The sequence below is a fragment of the Aspergillus puulaauensis genome, chromosome 2, assembly GCF_016861865.1.
Source record: "Aspergillus puulaauensis MK2 DNA, chromosome 2, nearly complete sequence".
NCBI lineage: Eukaryota > Fungi > Ascomycota > Eurotiomycetes > Eurotiales > Aspergillaceae > Aspergillus > Aspergillus puulaauensis.
Window position 1 is genome coordinate 836,267 of NC_054858.1, and position 17,789 is coordinate 854,055.

Consider the following 17,789-nt stretch of genomic DNA (forward strand, 5'->3'; position numbering starts at 1 on the left):
CCAAAAGAGTACATGTTCAATTGTAGACCAATTAGTCCGATATGAACAACTACTAAAATACACCAACTAACAAAATAATACATTAAAGTCCCCTAGTAATCTCCAGCAAACTCCTCCTTAACAAGTGGAACAACAACCTTCAACCGCGCCAGATCCCTCATCGTATTAAACGCACTCTCATACGAGTCCGCAGTCCCCAAGAACCCCAGCCTGCGGGCCTTGCGCATACTCAGCGAAAGCGCCCAGCCACCAATAACCGCCGAATCCGTCATTCCAAAGATCTGTGCCCTGTTCTTCGGCGTGAATGGGTCCAGACTCAGCCCGTGCTTCGCGGCGAGTTCCTTCCATGCATCTTGGACTTCGCGGCGTTCAGACCATTCCTGGAGACTGAATGTTGAGCGAGTAGTTCCAACGGTGCCATATCTACAAGCAATACATCAGCGGGTGTCCATATGTATTAAGGATATCTTACCCCCTCGGCGTCTCCACATATCTCGAAGTGCTAACCCTATACTTCGCCTCGTCCGTCTCCGGGGGCGTCCATGTCGTCCCATACCACTCTGCGAGGTACGTCCAGAACCGACCCCAGGTAAAGGGCAGACCATCCTGAATATTAAACGCCTCATTCGCAGCTGCGTCAGTCAAAAGCGCCCATTCCTCGAAATACCCATTCAGCAGCGCAGTACTCTGGCAGAACTCGCGGTCCCACGCCGCATAGTCACCAGGAAACGCAAGAGGCTCCTTCAAGTGTGCCTGGACAGATGCGTAGATTGACAGTCCGACCATGTGGTTGAGTGCACTATCGCGCACTGCGCCGATGATGTAAGATGGACGTACAACGTTCCAGGTGACACCGGTGGCATTGCAGTACTCGAAAAGGGCGTCTTCCTGCGGGTAGTAGAAGTTCGCTTCTAGATCGATTCGGGGATCGGATTCGAACGAGGGATTCGTTGCTGGGCCGATGTGGAAGCCGTAGTGCTTTGCGCCGGTTTGGAGGAGGAAGCGTTTTGGTTGCAGGCCGGATTGTTGGAGGCCGGCGATGAAGTTTTTTAGTAGGGTTCCTATATAGGTATCAGTGTTATATTCACGTTAAAGGGGTGGATGGATGTCTACCGTTTACCCTGGCTAGTTCTGCTGCGTCTGACCACATCCCTAGGATGTTCCCTTCTTGGGGCGGCTGCATGTACGAGAAGAAACAGACATAGTCTCTGTTAAAACACCCGTTACAAGCAGATCAAGGTTCACGATTGGGTGGTACATACACCTTCTCAATAACACTCTTTAGTTTGTCCGCAATCTCCGCGCTGTCAGCGAGAAAGTCCACCGGAATATGCGTGACTCGCTGCGCGCCCTCGCCCAGGTCCGCAAAGAAATTGCTCGGAGGAGGTCGACGAGATAGACAGTATATCTTGCTCCAGCGCTCTGGTGCAGCTGCTAGAACACGCACCATATGGTATCCAGACATGCCATTTGCACCGGTGATTATGGCAGTCAAGTTCGAGAGCCCTTCAGTATCAGGATAGGTAGGGAGACCCTGAAACGGGCCGTCAGACTTGACGACTTGCGTGGTGGCCATGTTTAAGTAGGCTGTAACGAGGAGGACGGTTAGAGCTGCAAGGTGGTCACAGAAGGACTGGAAACACCACCATCTGTTCTTATCTACGCTGTATAGGCCGCGGGTATGCCGTTGACAACCCTACCTCTCCCCGCATCTGTGCAGCCACCCCCTCCCCAGATCCCTGCACGCGCGTCGCCTTCAGGTTTCCGATTTGTGCTGCTGGAATCCATCATGCATTTAAAACTTGGAAATCGATCAAAGCAGCTGGTCAGGACTTTTACATATCCGAGCGCCGGAGTACTGCACAACTGCCCCTCTCCTCCATCTGACCTCACTCCGCCTTGTATCCAAATCAGCCAGAACAATGTCAGACCTGCCCATCCCCAGCGCAAAAGATCTCACAAAGCTGTACATAAACGGCTCATACGTCCCACCCAAATCAAACAAAACATACACCCTGTACAACCCATCCAACGCCTCGATCGTCTCAGACCAGATCCCCATCGCCGGCCCCGAAGACGTCGACGCCGCCGTCGCCGCAGCAGAAGAGGCATTCAACGGCCCCTGGAGCGACTTCAGCGGTGCACAGCGCTCAGCATGTCTGCGGAAACTGGCAGAGCTGCTTGACGAGAATGACCGGCTGGTTGAGATCTTGACACTCGATGCCCTGAGCACAGGGAATCCTGTGTCGATTATTCCATCGAGGGAGAAGGGGTATATTATGGGGCAGTTAAATTATTATGGTATTTTGCCATCCCTCCCTAGGTCCTGATCTAGTAAGATACGTCTAACAAGTGCAGCCGGCTGGACTGATAAATTACGCGGAGACTACTTCCCTGCTGATGACGGGTTCGTGAAGCTTGTGCGCCACGAACCGCTTGGGTATGTCATACAATACAATACCATATTCAGACCCTCCCTGGCTAACCCAGAAAAGAGTATGCGCAGGCATAAACCCATTTAACGCGCCCGTCGCGACCTTAATCATGAAAGCCGCGCCCTGCCTCGCAACAGGGAACGTCATGATCCTGAAACCATCCGAGCACAGTCCTCTCGGGTCGCTGGCAATCGCGCCACTATTCGAAGCGGCCGGCTTTCCAAAGGGCGTGTTTCAGGTCCTCACTGGTGCTGGTGATACGGGGGCGCTGCTTGCTAGTCATATGAGGATAAGGAAGGTAGGGCTCATTTCATCTTCTTGTAAGGAGAGAACAAGCTGACTCCTGCTATAGATCAGCTTCACGGGAAGTGTTGCGACAGGGAAAAAGATCCAAGTCGCCGCCGCCCAGAGCAATCTAAAGCGTGTTACGCTGGAACTAGGGGGTAAAAGCCCTGCTGTGGTGTTCGAGGATGCAAATCTGGAGAATGCACTTACCTGGTATGTCTCCTCCGTCCTAGGTGCATCTGGATATTAATAGAATAGGACGGTAAATGCGATCCTCGCACGCTCAGGCCAAGTTTGCGTTGCTGCCTCGCGAGTGTACGTTCAGCGATCCATTGCAGACAGATTCATAGAGGAATACAAAGCCCGCATGAAAGCTGCAGTAGAGAGACTCGGTGACCCCCTGGATATGGCGACTACCATGGGACCCCTGGTCAACAAGGCTGCATTCGAAAGGGTCACGCAGATGATCGAGAGAGGTAAGAATGAGGCGGAGCTGGTGGTTGGTGGTGTGCGGCATACGGAGCAGGGGTACTTTATCGAACCGACAGTCTTTCTGAATCCCAAGAAGGATGCGCAGATTTACAAGAATGAGATCTTCGGTCCGGTTTCCATTATCAAGACCTTTGATACCGAGGATGAGGTTTTGAGTCTTGCTAATGATACGGAGTTTGGTTTGATGTCTGGGGTCTTTACGCGGAATATCAACCGTGCAATGAGAGTATCAGGCAAGCTGGAATCGGGCGTCGTGGGTGTTAATTGCATCAGCTATGTGAGTGATCACTCAACACTTATATACTTTCAATACTTACGTTTTCTAGATGAACGTCCAGGTCCCCTTTGGAGGCAAGAAATCATCCGGCATTGGTAGGGAATTTGGAGAATATGTATGCTGTCTCGCTGAACCCTGATGATAACTTCAAACTGACACTATTTAGGCTCTCCGTGGATTTACTGAGCCCAAGACTGTTCTCATTAAGTAAGTTGATATTAATTGATGCTGAACCTCTCTAACGCCCCTACAGCATGAACTCCGAGTAAATGATATAACCACGGGAACGCTCGCAAAATAAACGATCTGGTAGCTAAACGGCATTTACGATATACGAAGTATACCGTTTTTCTTTTCTATCATATTCAAATGGCTCGTAGCCCTCCTTGGCCTGTTTCAGATCCAATTCATACGTAAGATAGTGTCTGTCGATACCCGTGGACCATAGACGAAGGTTTAGTCAAGTAACAATGAAGATCAGATAAGATAAATAGGGGATATACACCCCGCAGATCGCAACATCAAACGGCCCTTTGAATATCAATGGATCCATTGTATCGTCTTCGCACGACTCCGGCTATATGAACAGCACTCCATACGGATAAACAGGCCACTTTCTTCCCCTCATTTCATACGCGCGGCCAACTTGCCCATTACGGCCGCATTACTCGGTTCGTGCATATATCGGGCATTCACCCCGCAGGACGATGCAGGTTGGGATGCAGACTGGCGTCACTGGAGCACGGACCCCTGGGATGCAGAGAGGAGAAGATGGATCCCCCGCTTCAGAATCATAATAACCGGACTGGTCGTTCTAGACGGCGATTGTAGATCCTACTTGATAAAAGCTATGTATACCCTTGACCGAGGATAGATCTCCGTCGCCAGCCCATCTAACCTGACCACCCCTACGTCTGGACCACTAGAAATGGATGTATCCGGCCAAAACGACCCAACTGGGCTTCTTGTAGGAGCTGGAGTTCCAGCATTCAAGTGTCCCCCCGGGACAAAAATGCACATATTGGACCTGGGAACCCTCCAAGCCGATGAATCTTGGTTTGTCCATTCCCTGGCATATTAAACTGACGCAAGAATTAATACGACACAGGATCCTGCGAGGAAGAAACACCAGCTCCCTAAGCAATCTCAACCCCGAGAATAAACGGCGCGACCTGGTCCTCCTCTCCGCGCTGATTGACTACCCCGGCGTAGGGTTGATCTTGTTTGAGACTGGGTGTGCCGAGGATTTGGATGTGGTAAGCCCTACCTACCACTCCGTCTCCTAGTCTCTATAATAGAGAAGCCATGATTGATGCCATGTACATAAAAAATAGAAATGGGGCGCCCCCCTAACAGACGTCTTCCCCCGAGTCAAATACACCGAGAACAACAAACTCCCCGCCGCAATAAAATCCACCGGCCACGACATCAAAGACGTCAAAGCCGTGATCCTGGGGCATCTGCATCTGGACCACGCCGGTGGTCTTGAGCACTTCTTACACACCGACGTGCCCATCTACGTGCACGAAGAAGAATTCAAGCACGCCTGTTGGGCCGTGGCCACGGGTGCCGATCTCGGCGTGTACTTGGGACACTATATGCTGCTTGAAGAACTCAACTGGAATACGTTTACGGATTCGACGCTTGAACTGTTTCAGGGGATTACGCTGCATCATTCGCCCGGGCATACACCGGGCTTGTGTATGATGCAGGTGAACCTGGCGCGCGATGGGGTGTTTCTGTGGACGACGGATCAGTTCCATGTCAAGGAGAACTATGAGGAGGGGCATCCGCATGGGGGATTGGCGAGAGATCATACGGCGTGGTATAGAAGTTTGCAGTTGGCGAGGAGGTTGGTGAGAATGTTCAATGCGAGGCTGGTGTTTGGGCATGATATGGATGTGGCGGCGGCGCTGATGAGTGAGAAGCCGTTCTATCAGTAATAACAACTATGCCGTTGTCTTCTATCTCAATGATAATCTCTTGTAACCTTGGTCCCGTGATAAGTTCATTTCCCTCCGTCGTAGTGGTATATCTCGGTTCTTTCTGCCTATGTAAGCCCTCTCCCGTCCAGTGGACCCCCAGTCCTATTGCCGTTCCAACTCAGGTACGGAATTCTTAAATTGAGCCAGCATACCCGCGGTATCCCTATCTTGCATCCCGGTAGATTGTTCTTTGGCAAGCGGGCTGGATAAGTTACTGGTCCTCGAGCCCAGACATCAAGTGCCTGGCATAGGCACTGCCAGAATAGGTGAGCGCAAGTTTCCAAACTTACACGAAGTATGATCTCCGTATTATTCAAAATGTTGGACTGATAACCAGCCTCCGCTGGGAACCATCAGTGTTCGACATTAGGTGTGGCGCTATCAGTGTTGGACTTAATGAGCGCGATAGTAGGGACTGCCCTGAAAAGACTTTTATAGTGGGCTCTGCACTTCTTAAAAGCCACAGCTGAAAGGCTTTCAAGGTGCTTTTATATGACCAGTCTATCCACCAAATATTCCAAATATCGTGTCGTCAACCAACAATTCGTCGGGGATACCGCTTAACAAAGAAACATCCCAGGGCTCCAATTCGAACCCCAGGTTGACTTCAGGATTCAGGGGTGGCTGTCCAGCTTCTATACGGCTTGTTACCACGGGAAATATCACTTTCTAAGAGAATGGAAAGATATTTACCGGCTGGCGCAGGCCAGTTACCAACCGGGCCGTCTGCTTCAACATAATCTGGCACGCTTTCAAGACGTCGCATCAGGGACCTCAATAGCTTCAGCGGCCGCGTTAATCCATAGCAGCACCCTCTCTGATACTCCCAGAGTGCAGACCAGAAGAATCGAATGCACCCAACATACTCGTGATTGTCATGATGGGTATGTTGAAGCATAACCTGGACCGCGCAGTATGTGGCGTACGATATGCCGTATTGAGCCCGCCTGAGAGTGAATGCCTGTTTGTATGCCTCGACTAGTTTCCAAATACTGAGCGCTGCCTGGATGCATCGCTGTCGAGAGACTTCTGCAGAGTCTGGACTTAGAATGAAGTCAAAGCAGCCACGACTGAGAAATGCCTGCTCGGTGAGAATCACCAGGGTCCAATAGAGGGCGCTACAATAGACAAACGGTTAGCTGCAGGTGAGTGATCGAAAAAGAGGGCTGCTTACTGTGGGGTGATCTGGTGCGGCGGAGGTGTGCTGTCGACACCGGGATCGAATCGCAGCCAGGAGGGAAGTTTCTCCCACCAGATAGTCAGCTGCATTGTAACATCATGTTTGATTTGCAGGAGTGTGGACTCAGACTTTGCTCGACTGCTGACTGAATAGAAAGACTCTATGATATGGCCTGCGATTTCACAGAGTTGAACAAAGGCTTGGAATGTGCTGATGGCACGAGATGGTCGACCACGATACACCGGAATTCGAGTATCAACGTAAGCGACAGGGTCAATGTATGGCGTCCACTCTTCCATTTCCTCAAAGGTGTCGAGATAGACCTGTGTTACATTCCCTGTTGTGGCGTGCATCGCGATAGGACGACCAAGAAACAGAGACTGTAGTTTATCACCAACGAATGCAGCCCAATAAACTCTTTTCTTCATCTCTTGCTCGATCGAGTTTGCCTTTGAGGAGGCAGGACTGTCCAGGTGGCACCCAAGGTCAATTACCATCTGGTACCCTATACCAGACAGTGCCCATCCGGCGCTTTGGTAGCCATACGGAATCAGACATGCTGCCGCAGTCAGCAAAGCCACCACGGTTGCAATGGTAGGCTTGTCAATGTAATTCGGCAACAAGGCCTTGAAGCGGTCGTAGAAGATCAGCCCTTTGGCGTTCGATTGTTGATGGCCAAAGAAAGGTGATACTCGGTCGCTATACATGCTACTTTGCAGGAATATGGCATTTAGGAGCAGTTTATTGACATAGGGGCCATTTCGTATCAGACTGTCCATAATGGCCGGTCGGTATGTGAGCAGATACGATAGATGCTGGCGGTTCCAATGCAGGTCAAGGAGATGCATTGCCAAATCCATAGGGACGCCATCGAAGTCTATATTTGCTGCAATGCTCGGTGTGGACGACAGGGATAGCTCTTCCTGCCGGCGTATAGCTGCGTTTGAAATCAGCTTATCTTTGATCGTCTCGTCCGACAGAAGTCCAGTCTCCACGTCTCCGATTTTCTGATTTGCCAGAGGGGTGTCTGAAGACTGGTCGTGAAGCAGACTCGTCGCGCCATACACCTGGGGACCATCATCTCCGAGGCCTGGTTCGGGGGAGTGGGCCTTGTCGATATTTCTTCCCCGGATTTCAGACGGCGACGGTGTTACTGGTACCGTCCTTGAAGGTAATAACGGTGCCTGACTCTCGCCCACGGAAGGTGACTGGGTAAGCGCTTCCAGCCGCCCCTGCAACGACTCAATCTTACTCTGCAAGGATCTCACGTCTGCCTGTTTGGCACGAACAACGGTTCTCCGTGCATCCCGTGGATAAACACAATCGATGCCCCTCGACTGGCATGTCCCGCATTTCGGCTGCTGTCCATTGCATTTGACCTTGCGGCGGCGACAATTTCTGCAGGTGCGACAGGAAGCTGCGGATTCAGGGGTCCGTGACAGCCGAGGGCTGACTCTGGACGTGATGTCAACCATCGTGCATCTCTTTTCGTCCTGCTTGGGGAGATGGAGTTGGATGTCCGAGAAATGCAGTTCGGCACTTTGAGAGTCCGAGAGGGGCTGAGTCAGCGCCTCCTCCTTCCCAATCGGGATAGAGCACTGTATTGTATGTACACTACGTACTGTAGTACTGCAGTACTACAGTATTTACACCATACTTCTCTGGTATCAATGATAAAACTTGGGACTGCCTCAACTGACGTAAATAATACTTATGACAACCCTCGGAACTGCTTATCAACAGCGGATCTCGGAGGTTGAAATGTCCGTATTTTTATACAATCGTCTCCGACCCATATCCGTCGGGGTCATGGCGTCTAGTTGGAGACTTAAATAACTCTCTCAGTGACAGTCTGCTTGCAATTCAGTTCTCATCCACTTAGATCTTCTACCGTCCTTCTCTGCCTTGATTGCACTCTTCACCATGGCACCCACCATTTCCAAAGACGAAACAAGGGCAATGTTCGCCTCCGCTCTATCAGAAATGTATCGCCGTGAGGTCCCCCAGTACGGAACCCTCCTTGAGCTCGTCTCCGACATCAACAACCGCAATCCCTGTGCAAACGGCGTCACCAGCAGCGCCCCCTTGCAGAGGCAGCCTCGCATAGAGGTTGAACGCCACGGCGCAATCCGACTAGGCAAGCCCGAGGAACTAGCTACGATGCGCCGCCTGTTTGCCATTATGGGAATGTATCCGGTAGGCTATTACGATCTAACTGTCGCCGGCCTACCCGTACACGCGACATCGTTCCGGCCGATTTCACACGCAAGTCTCTCCAAGAACCCATTTCGAGTATTTACTTCGTTACTGCGGTTGGACATGGTCAGTGAGAAGGGCGGGCTACGCGCCAGAGCCAAAGAGATCCTAGACCAGCGGCAGATTTTCACGCCTCGATGTTTAGAATTACTGGAGGAACTGGAATCAAAGGGGTCGTATCCCAGGGAAAAGGCCGAAGAGCTACTGCAAGAAGCCCTGGAGACATTCCGCTGGCACAAGTCCACCACAGTCGACAAGGACACATATCAAGCCCTACAAGCGGCGCATCCTCTCGTCGCAGACGTCGTCTGCTTTCGCGGTCCACATATAAACCATCTTACGCCGCGCGTGGTGGACATTGAAGCTGCACAGATTGAAATGCAAAAACGGGGGCTTAATGCAAAAGATCGCATTGAGGGACCGCCGGTAATGAAATGGCCAATACTCCTCCGACAGACAAGCTTCCTGGCGCTTGAAGAGCGGATTACGTTTTCCGATGGCACGCATCAGGCTGATGGGAAGCATAAGGCGCGGTTTGGTGAAATCGAGCAGCGAGGAATGGCCCTGACGCCGAAGGGCCGGCGGCTGTATGATGAATTAATGGGACGTTTTCATCGCAGCAGCAATGATCTTCAACGCCAGACGGGGCCAGATCCCAGGTCAAGCGATGACATTCTCCGTGAAATATTCAAGGGATTTCCAGACGACTTGGACACGCTCCGTCGGGAGGAACTGGCTTACTTCCGCTACCATGTGCAGACACCACCAGCAAACAGTAACAATAGAAACCTAGAGGCCTTGATCGATGCAGGCACAATACAGGTCGAGCCGATCACATATGAGGACTTCCTCCCTATTAGTGCTGCTGGGATCTTTTGCTCGAATCTCGGCTCGATGTGTGCAACCAGTAAAGCTGCCAATTCGGATCGCACGGCTTTTGAGCAAGCTTTAGGCTGCACTGTGCAGAGCGAGTTTGAAGTTTATGGAGCCATCCAGAAGCAAAGTATAGATGAGTGTTGGGAGATTCTGAAATGCACAAATTAGCAACATCTATCTATGTATTTAGACTTCCATCAAATCCTAAACAGTTGCAAAGGAACTATAATTAGCAGTATTGATCCGAGAGCAGATTCGGGACACCACATTAATCAGCCATATATACAGACACCTATTCATGTGCTGCTGTTGGCCCGTCGGATGTGCGGACATGCGAAACTGCTCCGTCGGTTCTTTTAGGGCTTCTCGGAAATGCAGCTCGGACATGCCAGTGGCCCACGGGAAACTCTTCTACACTGTCACCAAGGCCAATAAGTCCATTTAAAAAGTTATCTTTCTATTTTAATACATACTAATGCCCACCCCATTCCGAAACAACTCTACCCAGTCCAGCTTGCCATACGTTGATACTCCACCAGAACTCTCAATCATCCACCCAAGGCCTTCCCACAGGCAGCAATGAAAACAATCGGCATAATCGGCGGAATCGCCTGGCCCAGCACCCTAGTCTACTACAAAACCATAAACGAATACTTCAAGACACGAACAAAGACCAACGGCCTGCACACGCCAAATCTCATCCTCACGCAGACAGACTTCGCCCTTATCGAACGCGCCCAGACACAAGGGGACTGGGACGAAGTCGGCCGTCTACTCACGATCGAGGCAGCAAAGCTTAAACGGGCCGGTGCGGACTTCCTTCTCTTAGCGTACAATACTGAACATACGGCGGATGCATATATCACCCGGCATGCGCAGTTGCCTATGCTTCATATTGTTGATGCGGCGGCGCAGCGCGTCGTTGCTAGGGGCGTTACCACGGTTGGATTGTTGGGGAGTCGGTATACCATGACTGGGTCTTACTTTGTAGGAAGGCTGGAGGAGAAATACGGGCTTAAGGTATTGGTTGCGGAAGGGGAGCATGAGATGAATGTCCACAATGCGCTTTATCAGGAGCTTGCGAAGAATGTCTTTCTTCCCGAAACACGGGCTAGGTTAAGAGCTGCTATTGCGCATTTGGTTCAGCATGGTGCGCAGGCTGTTATCCTAGGGTGTACGGAGTTTGGGATGTTGGTGGGCCAGGAGGATAGTGCTGTGCCTGTTATTGATACCAGTATAGTCCACGCTGAAGCGGCGGTTGAGGTTGCACTGGACGGTGATACAGTTATACCAGAATGATCGTATGAAATTGAAGCTGTGTTCGGTATTAGGTTTGGAATAGAGCCTTGACAGCACGCAGCAACTGGAAGACAACCTCTGTTCATCAATGAAGATCATGCAGGTCGAGACCTCGAATGGTATCATTCAAGATCCGAAATAAGGTTGCAAATGACGTGTCAGGACAATTGTGCTCGCTAGAACGATAGGCGCCATACCATCGTGGCACCCTGAATGACAGTACCTGCTGCACGAGAATTTCGTAGCTCCAACCAGGGAATGGCGCTGCAGGTCTCGGCGAAATCAGTCCAACTGAAAGCATTTGCTTCGTGAGAGCCCCGTACATGATCGAGCCGCACTCAAAGCCACATCCTCGAGCTCCATGTAGGAGTTGGTCGCGGGTATCGTAAAGTAGTCTGATTACGCTGTCGATATTCTCCTGTCGCTGTTTGTTCATTGCTTCTGTAATGCAGTCAGAGACCGATCAGTTTACTTATCGTCTACCCTTACCTATGATTTTAGCAGGAATTGGTAGTCCGAGGCTGTTAATCCAACCGTTGCTCAACGACAAAGCAGTTGATGTTGACTCTTTGAACTGGGCCGGAAGCTGGAAAGCCCAGGAAACCCATAACCACAGAAAGAGATCCCTACAATATGTCCTCGGAATATTTTCCTCCAGAGCCTCGATCCATATAGTCGCCCAAATATGCACGCTCTCCTTACAATCATAGTAATCGACGAGCACCGCGATCTTGGCGAGCATCTCAAGGGTCAGCTTCCGGGGTATATGGTATTGTTGACCGTGGATAGCACGAAGAAGGATCAACAAAGTTTCGATATCCCAGCCCTCCGCGGTAATCTCAACTGAGCGTTCTTTCAAGAAAGTAATACTTTCCTTCCAACCACCAGTGAGTATTTTCTTGAAGACAGAGGAAGCAAGTATTAGATGTTTTGCAGAGACTTGGATGCGGAAACAGCACTCTTCCTCGAGGTCGATTTCGGTTCGCTCTTCAGTTTGTGCTTCGGCAGGTCCTTCAGGAACAGGCTCCCCAGGGACAGGCTCTTCAGGGGCAGGTTCTTCAAGGGCAGGCTCTTCAGGGGCAGGCTCTTCAGGGGCAGGCTCTTCAGGGGCAGGCTCTTCAGGGGCAGGCTCTTCAGGGGCAGGCTCTTCAGGGGCAGGCTCTTCAGGGGCAGGCTCTTCGGCGGGAATCTGGATATCATCGGTATGAGAGAATTCATTACCAAGCATGTCTTCTTCCGGCTCTGCCAAAGGAGAATTTGAATTGCGTAACATTATGATCACCTCGCCGTCTGGATCGACAATATGAGTTGGAGTGACCATTATCATCAAGCAGCCCAATCGGTCGACAACAGAAGCGCTGTCTTGCTCGAGAAGGGTAGGAAGTGAAATGGAAGCTGGAACTGCGAATAACCAGAATTCAACTGATCTCAGTACTTTATCACTAGTGCGCATCTATCCTTTTGTTTTGCTTTTTACAGTGTATGTGTGGCAGGCCATGATTGGCTTCTGCATTGACAGCGCTTGCATCCAGTACGTGGCTCTTTTCCCTGTGCATTGCCTAGATTTAGGAAATAGGCTCAGGATATAACATGACTTGGCTATAGCTTCGAGTAAGTTATGAATTATCTATATTATCTCATTTTCTGTTTAATAGGATACATTAGCCTCTAATATCTTCCTATAGTTATAGTATATTATAGTTCTATAAAACTAGCCTATAAATTACTTTATACAGTATCTCTATGATAAGATTTCTGACATACCTAGAGAGTTACAGTTAGTAGTAGACCAGATTAATGACTGAAACAGATTATAATTATATATCGGCCGTATTAACAACACAGACTCCACCAACATATCCCAAATACCTACTTCGCAACCATAATCTTGGTAACGTCATTCTTCAAGCCAGCCCTAAATCAAACTTGGATCCACGGAGTACCCATGCCACGTCCCCTTCTCTAATGAGGCTTTGTCATTGTAAGTTCCTTTGTAGGAGAAGCTCCGCCGCTCAGCATTCTCAGGTCCTGAACCAGCTTTACGCAGCAACCGAATAACTTCTTCAAGCGCTATATCACCCTTGGAGGTTCCACCTGCCTCGGTCCGTTGCATCAACGCATCTTCCAGAGGCGATTCACCACCATAGCTTTCAATTTGATGGTTTGCCCCATTATCCAACAGCATCTGGACAGCGAACAGGTTCCCGCTCGCAGCGGCGACATGCAAGGCAGTGCGCCCATGGTTGTCTGTAGCATTTATAATATCATTTGACGGTCCAATGACGGCGTAGAAGAAGCTCATATCTTCTGGCTTCCTGGCTGCGCGGTGTAGGAAAGTCTGTCCGTATGGGTCCCTTTTCTTCAGTGACTGGCTCAGGATTAGATCTACCGTCTTCTCGTGCCCTCCCTGGAACGCCAGCTCAAGGGCTGTATTCTCGAAATTATTCTCCACGAACCTATCCGCATCTGCGTTTAGGAGCAACTGAGTCACCGCATGATTTCCTCGCCCAGCAGCAAGATGCAATGCCGTGTTACCGCGATTATCTGTCGTATCGATATTGGCGGCTCTGTCGAGTATAGCTTTCACAATGTCTGTATGCCCAAGCTCAGCAGCGTAGTGGATGACTGCTCGACCACGGCTGTCAGTTTGGGAAACATCACCGGCATGCTTGAGCAGTAGCTTAAATAAATCTAATCCGGCATGCAATCCACAATGGAGCAACGTTTGACCATCATTATTCGCCTGGGTTGGATCACTCCCGAATTCGAGCAGTACCTTGACAGATTCCATACGACGCCCTCTTGTCGCGTAGTGTAGAGGTGTGTCTCCGTTGTTATCCTTCAGTGTGACATTGGCTCCATGGTTAACCAGTAGATATACCTTTGAGGAATCCTGTCCCATAGAGGCATAGTGTAGAGCCGTCTCACCGTGGTTATCTTGTTCATTTATTGCTTTACCACAGCTCTCAACAAGCGTCTTGAGTAGTTCCGTATCTCTTCCCTTAACCGCGTAATGCAGAGCTGTTCGACCATAGCAGTCTGCTTGAGAGGTGTCCACTCCATGCTCCAAAAGCATTAAGACTGTGAAAATATCACCCCTTTCAGCGGCGAGGTGAAGAGCCGCTTTCCCAGAGCTGTCTGCAAAGGAAGTATCAATGTTATTCTCCAGGAATCCCTGGACAACTGAGACGTAGCCCCATTTTGCTGCCTGCTGGAGGCCTCGTGAAAAGTCAATATCCGATTGGCAGATGTCTATATCGCTCTTACAGGGCACTTTGAATGCAGAACCCTGTCCATAAACAGCCTTCAGGTGGAGAAAAAGGCAAACAGCGGGAAAGTCTGTCTTTGTGAAATGGTAAAGCAATGTATCTCGTAACTCTATGCTTCCCACCGCTGATGCCCAGAAAATGGCAGTCATTGTGTCATGTCGATTGAGCAGGTTCCAAGCGGTGTCCTTGTCGTCAATCTTGAACGCTGCTAGAATGTCTAGTGTTTCCATCTCCAGGAGCAGTCTCGAGAATTCGGAAGACTCATGATACCCAGCATATACAGGAGCGTCATATAAATCGCCACGGAGCTTCTCTCTCAACTTCCCATTCTTTCCGTAGCAAAGACACAGTTCGAACAGTGAAGCAACAGTAACGGGGTTCGAGGAACCCGCTGAAGCAACATGGTATTTCCAAATAATTTCCCTGTACGTCTCCTCTTTCGTCGGTAGGTCATGCTCCTTGTAGTAAGCTGCAAGGGCTGAACCATGCTGAAAAGTCTCCCTATCCATTGGGCCGAAGAGATTAAATGTTTCTTCGTACCGCATTATCATCTCCCACTCTTCATCGCCTATATCTGAGGCCTGGTTCGGTTCTTCGGAAGCCGACTTGGTCGCTCTTTGGGTCGCAATGGCTCGCTGGAAGTCTGACTCGCGTCGTGCGTGGATCTCGCGAGCGTCACGCAGGGATGCAGATGCTCTGATCATGATATCGTTTTGGTCAGACCTGACCACGGGGCAGTGACGGACCACTGAGGCATACTTTTCAAGAGCACTGTCAAGATGCCCGAGCCTTAAGTCAACATCGGCAGCTTCAAGGAGCTCGTTTAATTGCACCTCGGTTCTAGGCCATCGACTCCCCTCAGTCACTAGCCGATACTGTAGGCATATCTCCCAGGCGTCTCTCGCCTTTTGAAGCTCCCCCTTGAGACGGCAAGCACGGGCATACAGCGGTGCCACGGAACCAAAAAGCATGAAGTATTCGCCATGCGGGGGTTGAATGAGGTCTCGAGGAACAGTGGATAAGAAGGTATTTAGAACTGTACTTAGTCTGTGGCTGTGGCTTCTCATAGCCTCGTCATCCTCCATTATCCCGTTGCTCAGGTATGTTTTGGCGCTGAGAAAGATTGAAGCAGCTGCATTTTCCAATATGTCTTGTTTCGTCATCTTGGCTCGAATAAAAGACTGAACAAGGTCGTGAATGACGATGGTATCGACAATGTTATCTGACCTGTTACGCATAAACTTCACGAGGCCAGTGTTCTCAATTTCTCCAAGTGCTGAGGGCAGTCGACTAAAATCATTCGATATGTCCTCCAGCCATGATATTATGTCAGAGTTCGCATTATCAGACGTTCCTGCAGGGTAGGTCGAGGATTTGCCAGAAACTAGTAATCTGAATGGCACATATCCCGTGCCCAGGAAAACAGCCAAGTGTAAAAGTTTCAGGGAGTCCGAATTGCGCTGGCCCAGCGTCTCATGTAACATGTCAAACACGGTCCAGAGAGTCTGCTCCTTTTCGTAGGATCCAATGTACGCCCTGGTATGTGCTTTCAGTGTTTCATTCCGAAATCCTGTTTCAAATCGCCTGCTGTAATCCTTTATTGAAACGAGGCCGTATGATAGGAACGATCCCGCTTGCTCGAGGGCAAGAGGCAAGCCACCCAGCTTGCGAGAAATACTTCCGGCTGTTGCGGTTGCTGATTTTTGTGAGTAAAGGTCATAGACGAACGATAGACTCGCACCTACTGGACTCATCAGGGGACTCAATATTGGCATACTGTAGGATGACCTCAGCACCAGCGTCCTCATCAAGGCCTTGTACGTGAATTCCCGAAAAGTTCAAACGTGAATGTAAATGGCATGAAGTCGTCACAAGTACAGCATGTCCGTGTTTACACGAAGGCAGATATTTTCGGATATCAAAGGCCCCATGCCAGTTGCGGCCAGTATCGCCAACGTACGGGATATTATCGTAGATGATCATCCAGGATCGATTGGAGTCCTGTTCTAGCCACTCGAGCACTCTTTCAACAGCTATTTTCTCGGGGGAGAAGCCAGAAGGTATAAGCCGGGCTATTTGCTCAAACGAATCTGTTATTACCGATATGGATGACGAATTGACCCAGAGAACAGAATCATAGTGATCCTTCTCTGTATCGACGTAGTTAAGTGCCAGTTGCGTCTTGCCACATCCACTGAGCCCCCAAAGAACAGCGGGTTTTGTAGGTTTTTCTGGGATGCTGAAGCACTCTTTAATCATCTGCAACTCATGCTGGCGTCCAAATACCTTTGCTTTTGGAATTGGGATCTTCACCTTGATACTGGCCGGGGCCTGTTCGCCGGGAGTTGTGCCAGGGATGGAAGTATATAGGAGCTCTTTCGCGTAGGCAGCCGCTGTTGCTGCTGCATACTTCTGCCATGCTCTGTCCTTGTGGGAGTCTGCATAGTCAGATATCCCTCGAATGACAAGACATGGAAGGTGGTCCATCAATCCTGCAGCTTCCATGTCAAAGCATAAAATTCCGAATTTCTCCGAGAGTCGATCGCGTGTTTTTGCATCTCTCATAACCTGGTTTGCGGAAGCTATGAGACCGTAATGTATTTCAGGCAGTGCTGATGGCCTTGTTTTACGATCAACACTTTTCTTCACATCGCATATGCCTTCGCAGGCAGAGCTGGAAGGTCCCTGGTGGGGGTAAGATTCATGAAAGAGGACGTCCTGGTTCTGTCTAGGATAGATGAAAGATTCATGCATGGCCGGATATGTCTCGGCCGCCATCTTCAAGTGTAAAGGCATGCTTTTTTTGCCCATAATATGATTCGCCTGGAGTTGCGCAACGGCCTTTAAGAGAGCCTCCGGCGGCTTGTTCAAGACTCCTGTTTGGTGGAATACACCATCCGCCAACGTCTTGCCAAAGTCATACTGGACGACCCCGCCAAACTGAGCAGTTGGTTTGCTTACTACGACATCTCCAAGGCGAATGTCATTCAAGGTGCTGGGTGCACCACCACCAATCCCAACCATGAGGCCGTATTTGATACATGGGAAAGCAGACTTCATTTGTATGGCTGCTGCAGTGGCAGAGGTGTTACCGTATACGCCAGAAGGTAGAAATGTGAGGACAATATTATGCCCAGCAATTTCACCCAAGTAATAGACGTTGCTATCGTTTTCTCGTACGGGCAGTGGGGAGTGGACATCGTCGAGCATTGCCCTCGCGGCTGCAATCTCGAGCGGCAAGGCGCTGATCCAGCCGACTGTGTAATCAAGACATGTCAGAGTCTTTCTCGACGCCGACATTCTGCAGCTTTATCAACAAGGTGGCTGATGTGCTGAGGATGTAAACAGGACATTGGACAACTGAGCCCCGCGCCAAGGACGGTGGAGACGAGAAGCCGCCAAGACACTTGGGGCAGAGTATGAAGATCGCCCTGT

At 50.1% G+C, this 17,789-nt stretch overlaps 8 protein-coding genes across 8 annotated transcripts; 4 read left to right on the forward strand and 4 right to left on the reverse strand.

The window, feature by feature from the left end:
* Positions 1-92: 92 nt before the first annotated feature.
* APUU_20356A (SDR family oxidoreductase) lies at positions 93-1,576 on the reverse strand (the record flags this gene model as incomplete). Its single annotated transcript, XM_041698988.1, has 4 exons — positions 93-423; positions 473-1,061; positions 1,114-1,208; positions 1,263-1,576. The coding sequence occupies 4 exons, from the start codon at positions 1,574-1,576 to the stop codon at positions 93-95; spliced, it is 1,329 nt and encodes a 442-aa protein (XP_041552118.1).
* Positions 1,577-1,922: 346 nt separating this feature from the next.
* Positions 1,923-3,758, forward strand: APUU_20357S (aldehyde dehydrogenase family protein; the record flags this gene model as incomplete). The annotated part of the gene is made up of 8 exons (XM_041698989.1): positions 1,923-2,301; positions 2,359-2,440; positions 2,496-2,733; positions 2,788-2,933; positions 2,979-3,489; positions 3,539-3,604; positions 3,656-3,696; positions 3,743-3,758. 8 exons carry the CDS (start codon positions 1,923-1,925, stop codon positions 3,756-3,758), a joined length of 1,479 nt encoding a protein of 492 aa, XP_041552119.1.
* A 659-nt stretch (positions 3,759-4,417) lies between these two features.
* Positions 4,418-5,432, forward strand: APUU_20358S (N-acyl homoserine lactonase family protein; the record flags this gene model as incomplete). The annotated part of the gene is made up of 3 exons (XM_041698990.1): positions 4,418-4,545; positions 4,598-4,745; positions 4,824-5,432. 3 exons carry the CDS (start codon positions 4,418-4,420, stop codon positions 5,430-5,432), a joined length of 885 nt encoding a protein of 294 aa, XP_041552120.1.
* A 543-nt stretch (positions 5,433-5,975) lies between these two features.
* Positions 5,976-8,129, reverse strand: APUU_20359A (uncharacterized protein; the record flags this gene model as incomplete). The annotated part of the gene is made up of 3 exons (XM_041698991.1): positions 5,976-6,109; positions 6,168-6,592; positions 6,649-8,129. 3 exons carry the CDS (start codon positions 8,127-8,129, stop codon positions 5,976-5,978), a joined length of 2,040 nt encoding a protein of 679 aa, XP_041552121.1.
* Positions 8,130-8,577: 448 nt separating this feature from the next.
* Positions 8,578-9,954, forward strand: APUU_20360S (VOC family protein; the record flags this gene model as incomplete). The annotated part of the gene is made up of 1 exon (XM_041698992.1): positions 8,578-9,954. The coding sequence occupies one exon, from the start codon at positions 8,578-8,580 to the stop codon at positions 9,952-9,954; it is 1,377 nt and encodes a 458-aa protein (XP_041552122.1).
* A 411-nt stretch (positions 9,955-10,365) lies between these two features.
* APUU_20361S (aspartate/glutamate racemase family protein) lies at positions 10,366-11,085 on the forward strand (the record flags this gene model as incomplete). Its single annotated transcript, XM_041698993.1, has 1 exon — positions 10,366-11,085. One exon carries the CDS (start codon positions 10,366-10,368, stop codon positions 11,083-11,085), a length of 720 nt encoding a protein of 239 aa, XP_041552123.1.
* Positions 11,086-11,170: 85 nt separating this feature from the next.
* APUU_20362A (uncharacterized protein) lies at positions 11,171-12,412 on the reverse strand (the record flags this gene model as incomplete). The annotated part of the gene is made up of 2 exons (XM_041698994.1): positions 11,171-11,526; positions 11,575-12,412. The coding sequence occupies 2 exons, from the start codon at positions 12,410-12,412 to the stop codon at positions 11,171-11,173; spliced, it is 1,194 nt and encodes a 397-aa protein (XP_041552124.1).
* A 588-nt stretch (positions 12,413-13,000) lies between these two features.
* Positions 13,001-17,654, reverse strand: APUU_20363A (uncharacterized protein; the record flags this gene model as incomplete). Its single annotated transcript, XM_041698995.1, has 2 exons — positions 13,001-16,050; positions 16,100-17,654. The coding sequence occupies 2 exons, from the start codon at positions 17,652-17,654 to the stop codon at positions 13,001-13,003; spliced, it is 4,605 nt and encodes a 1,534-aa protein (XP_041552125.1).
* Positions 17,655-17,789: the final 135 nt, after the last annotated feature.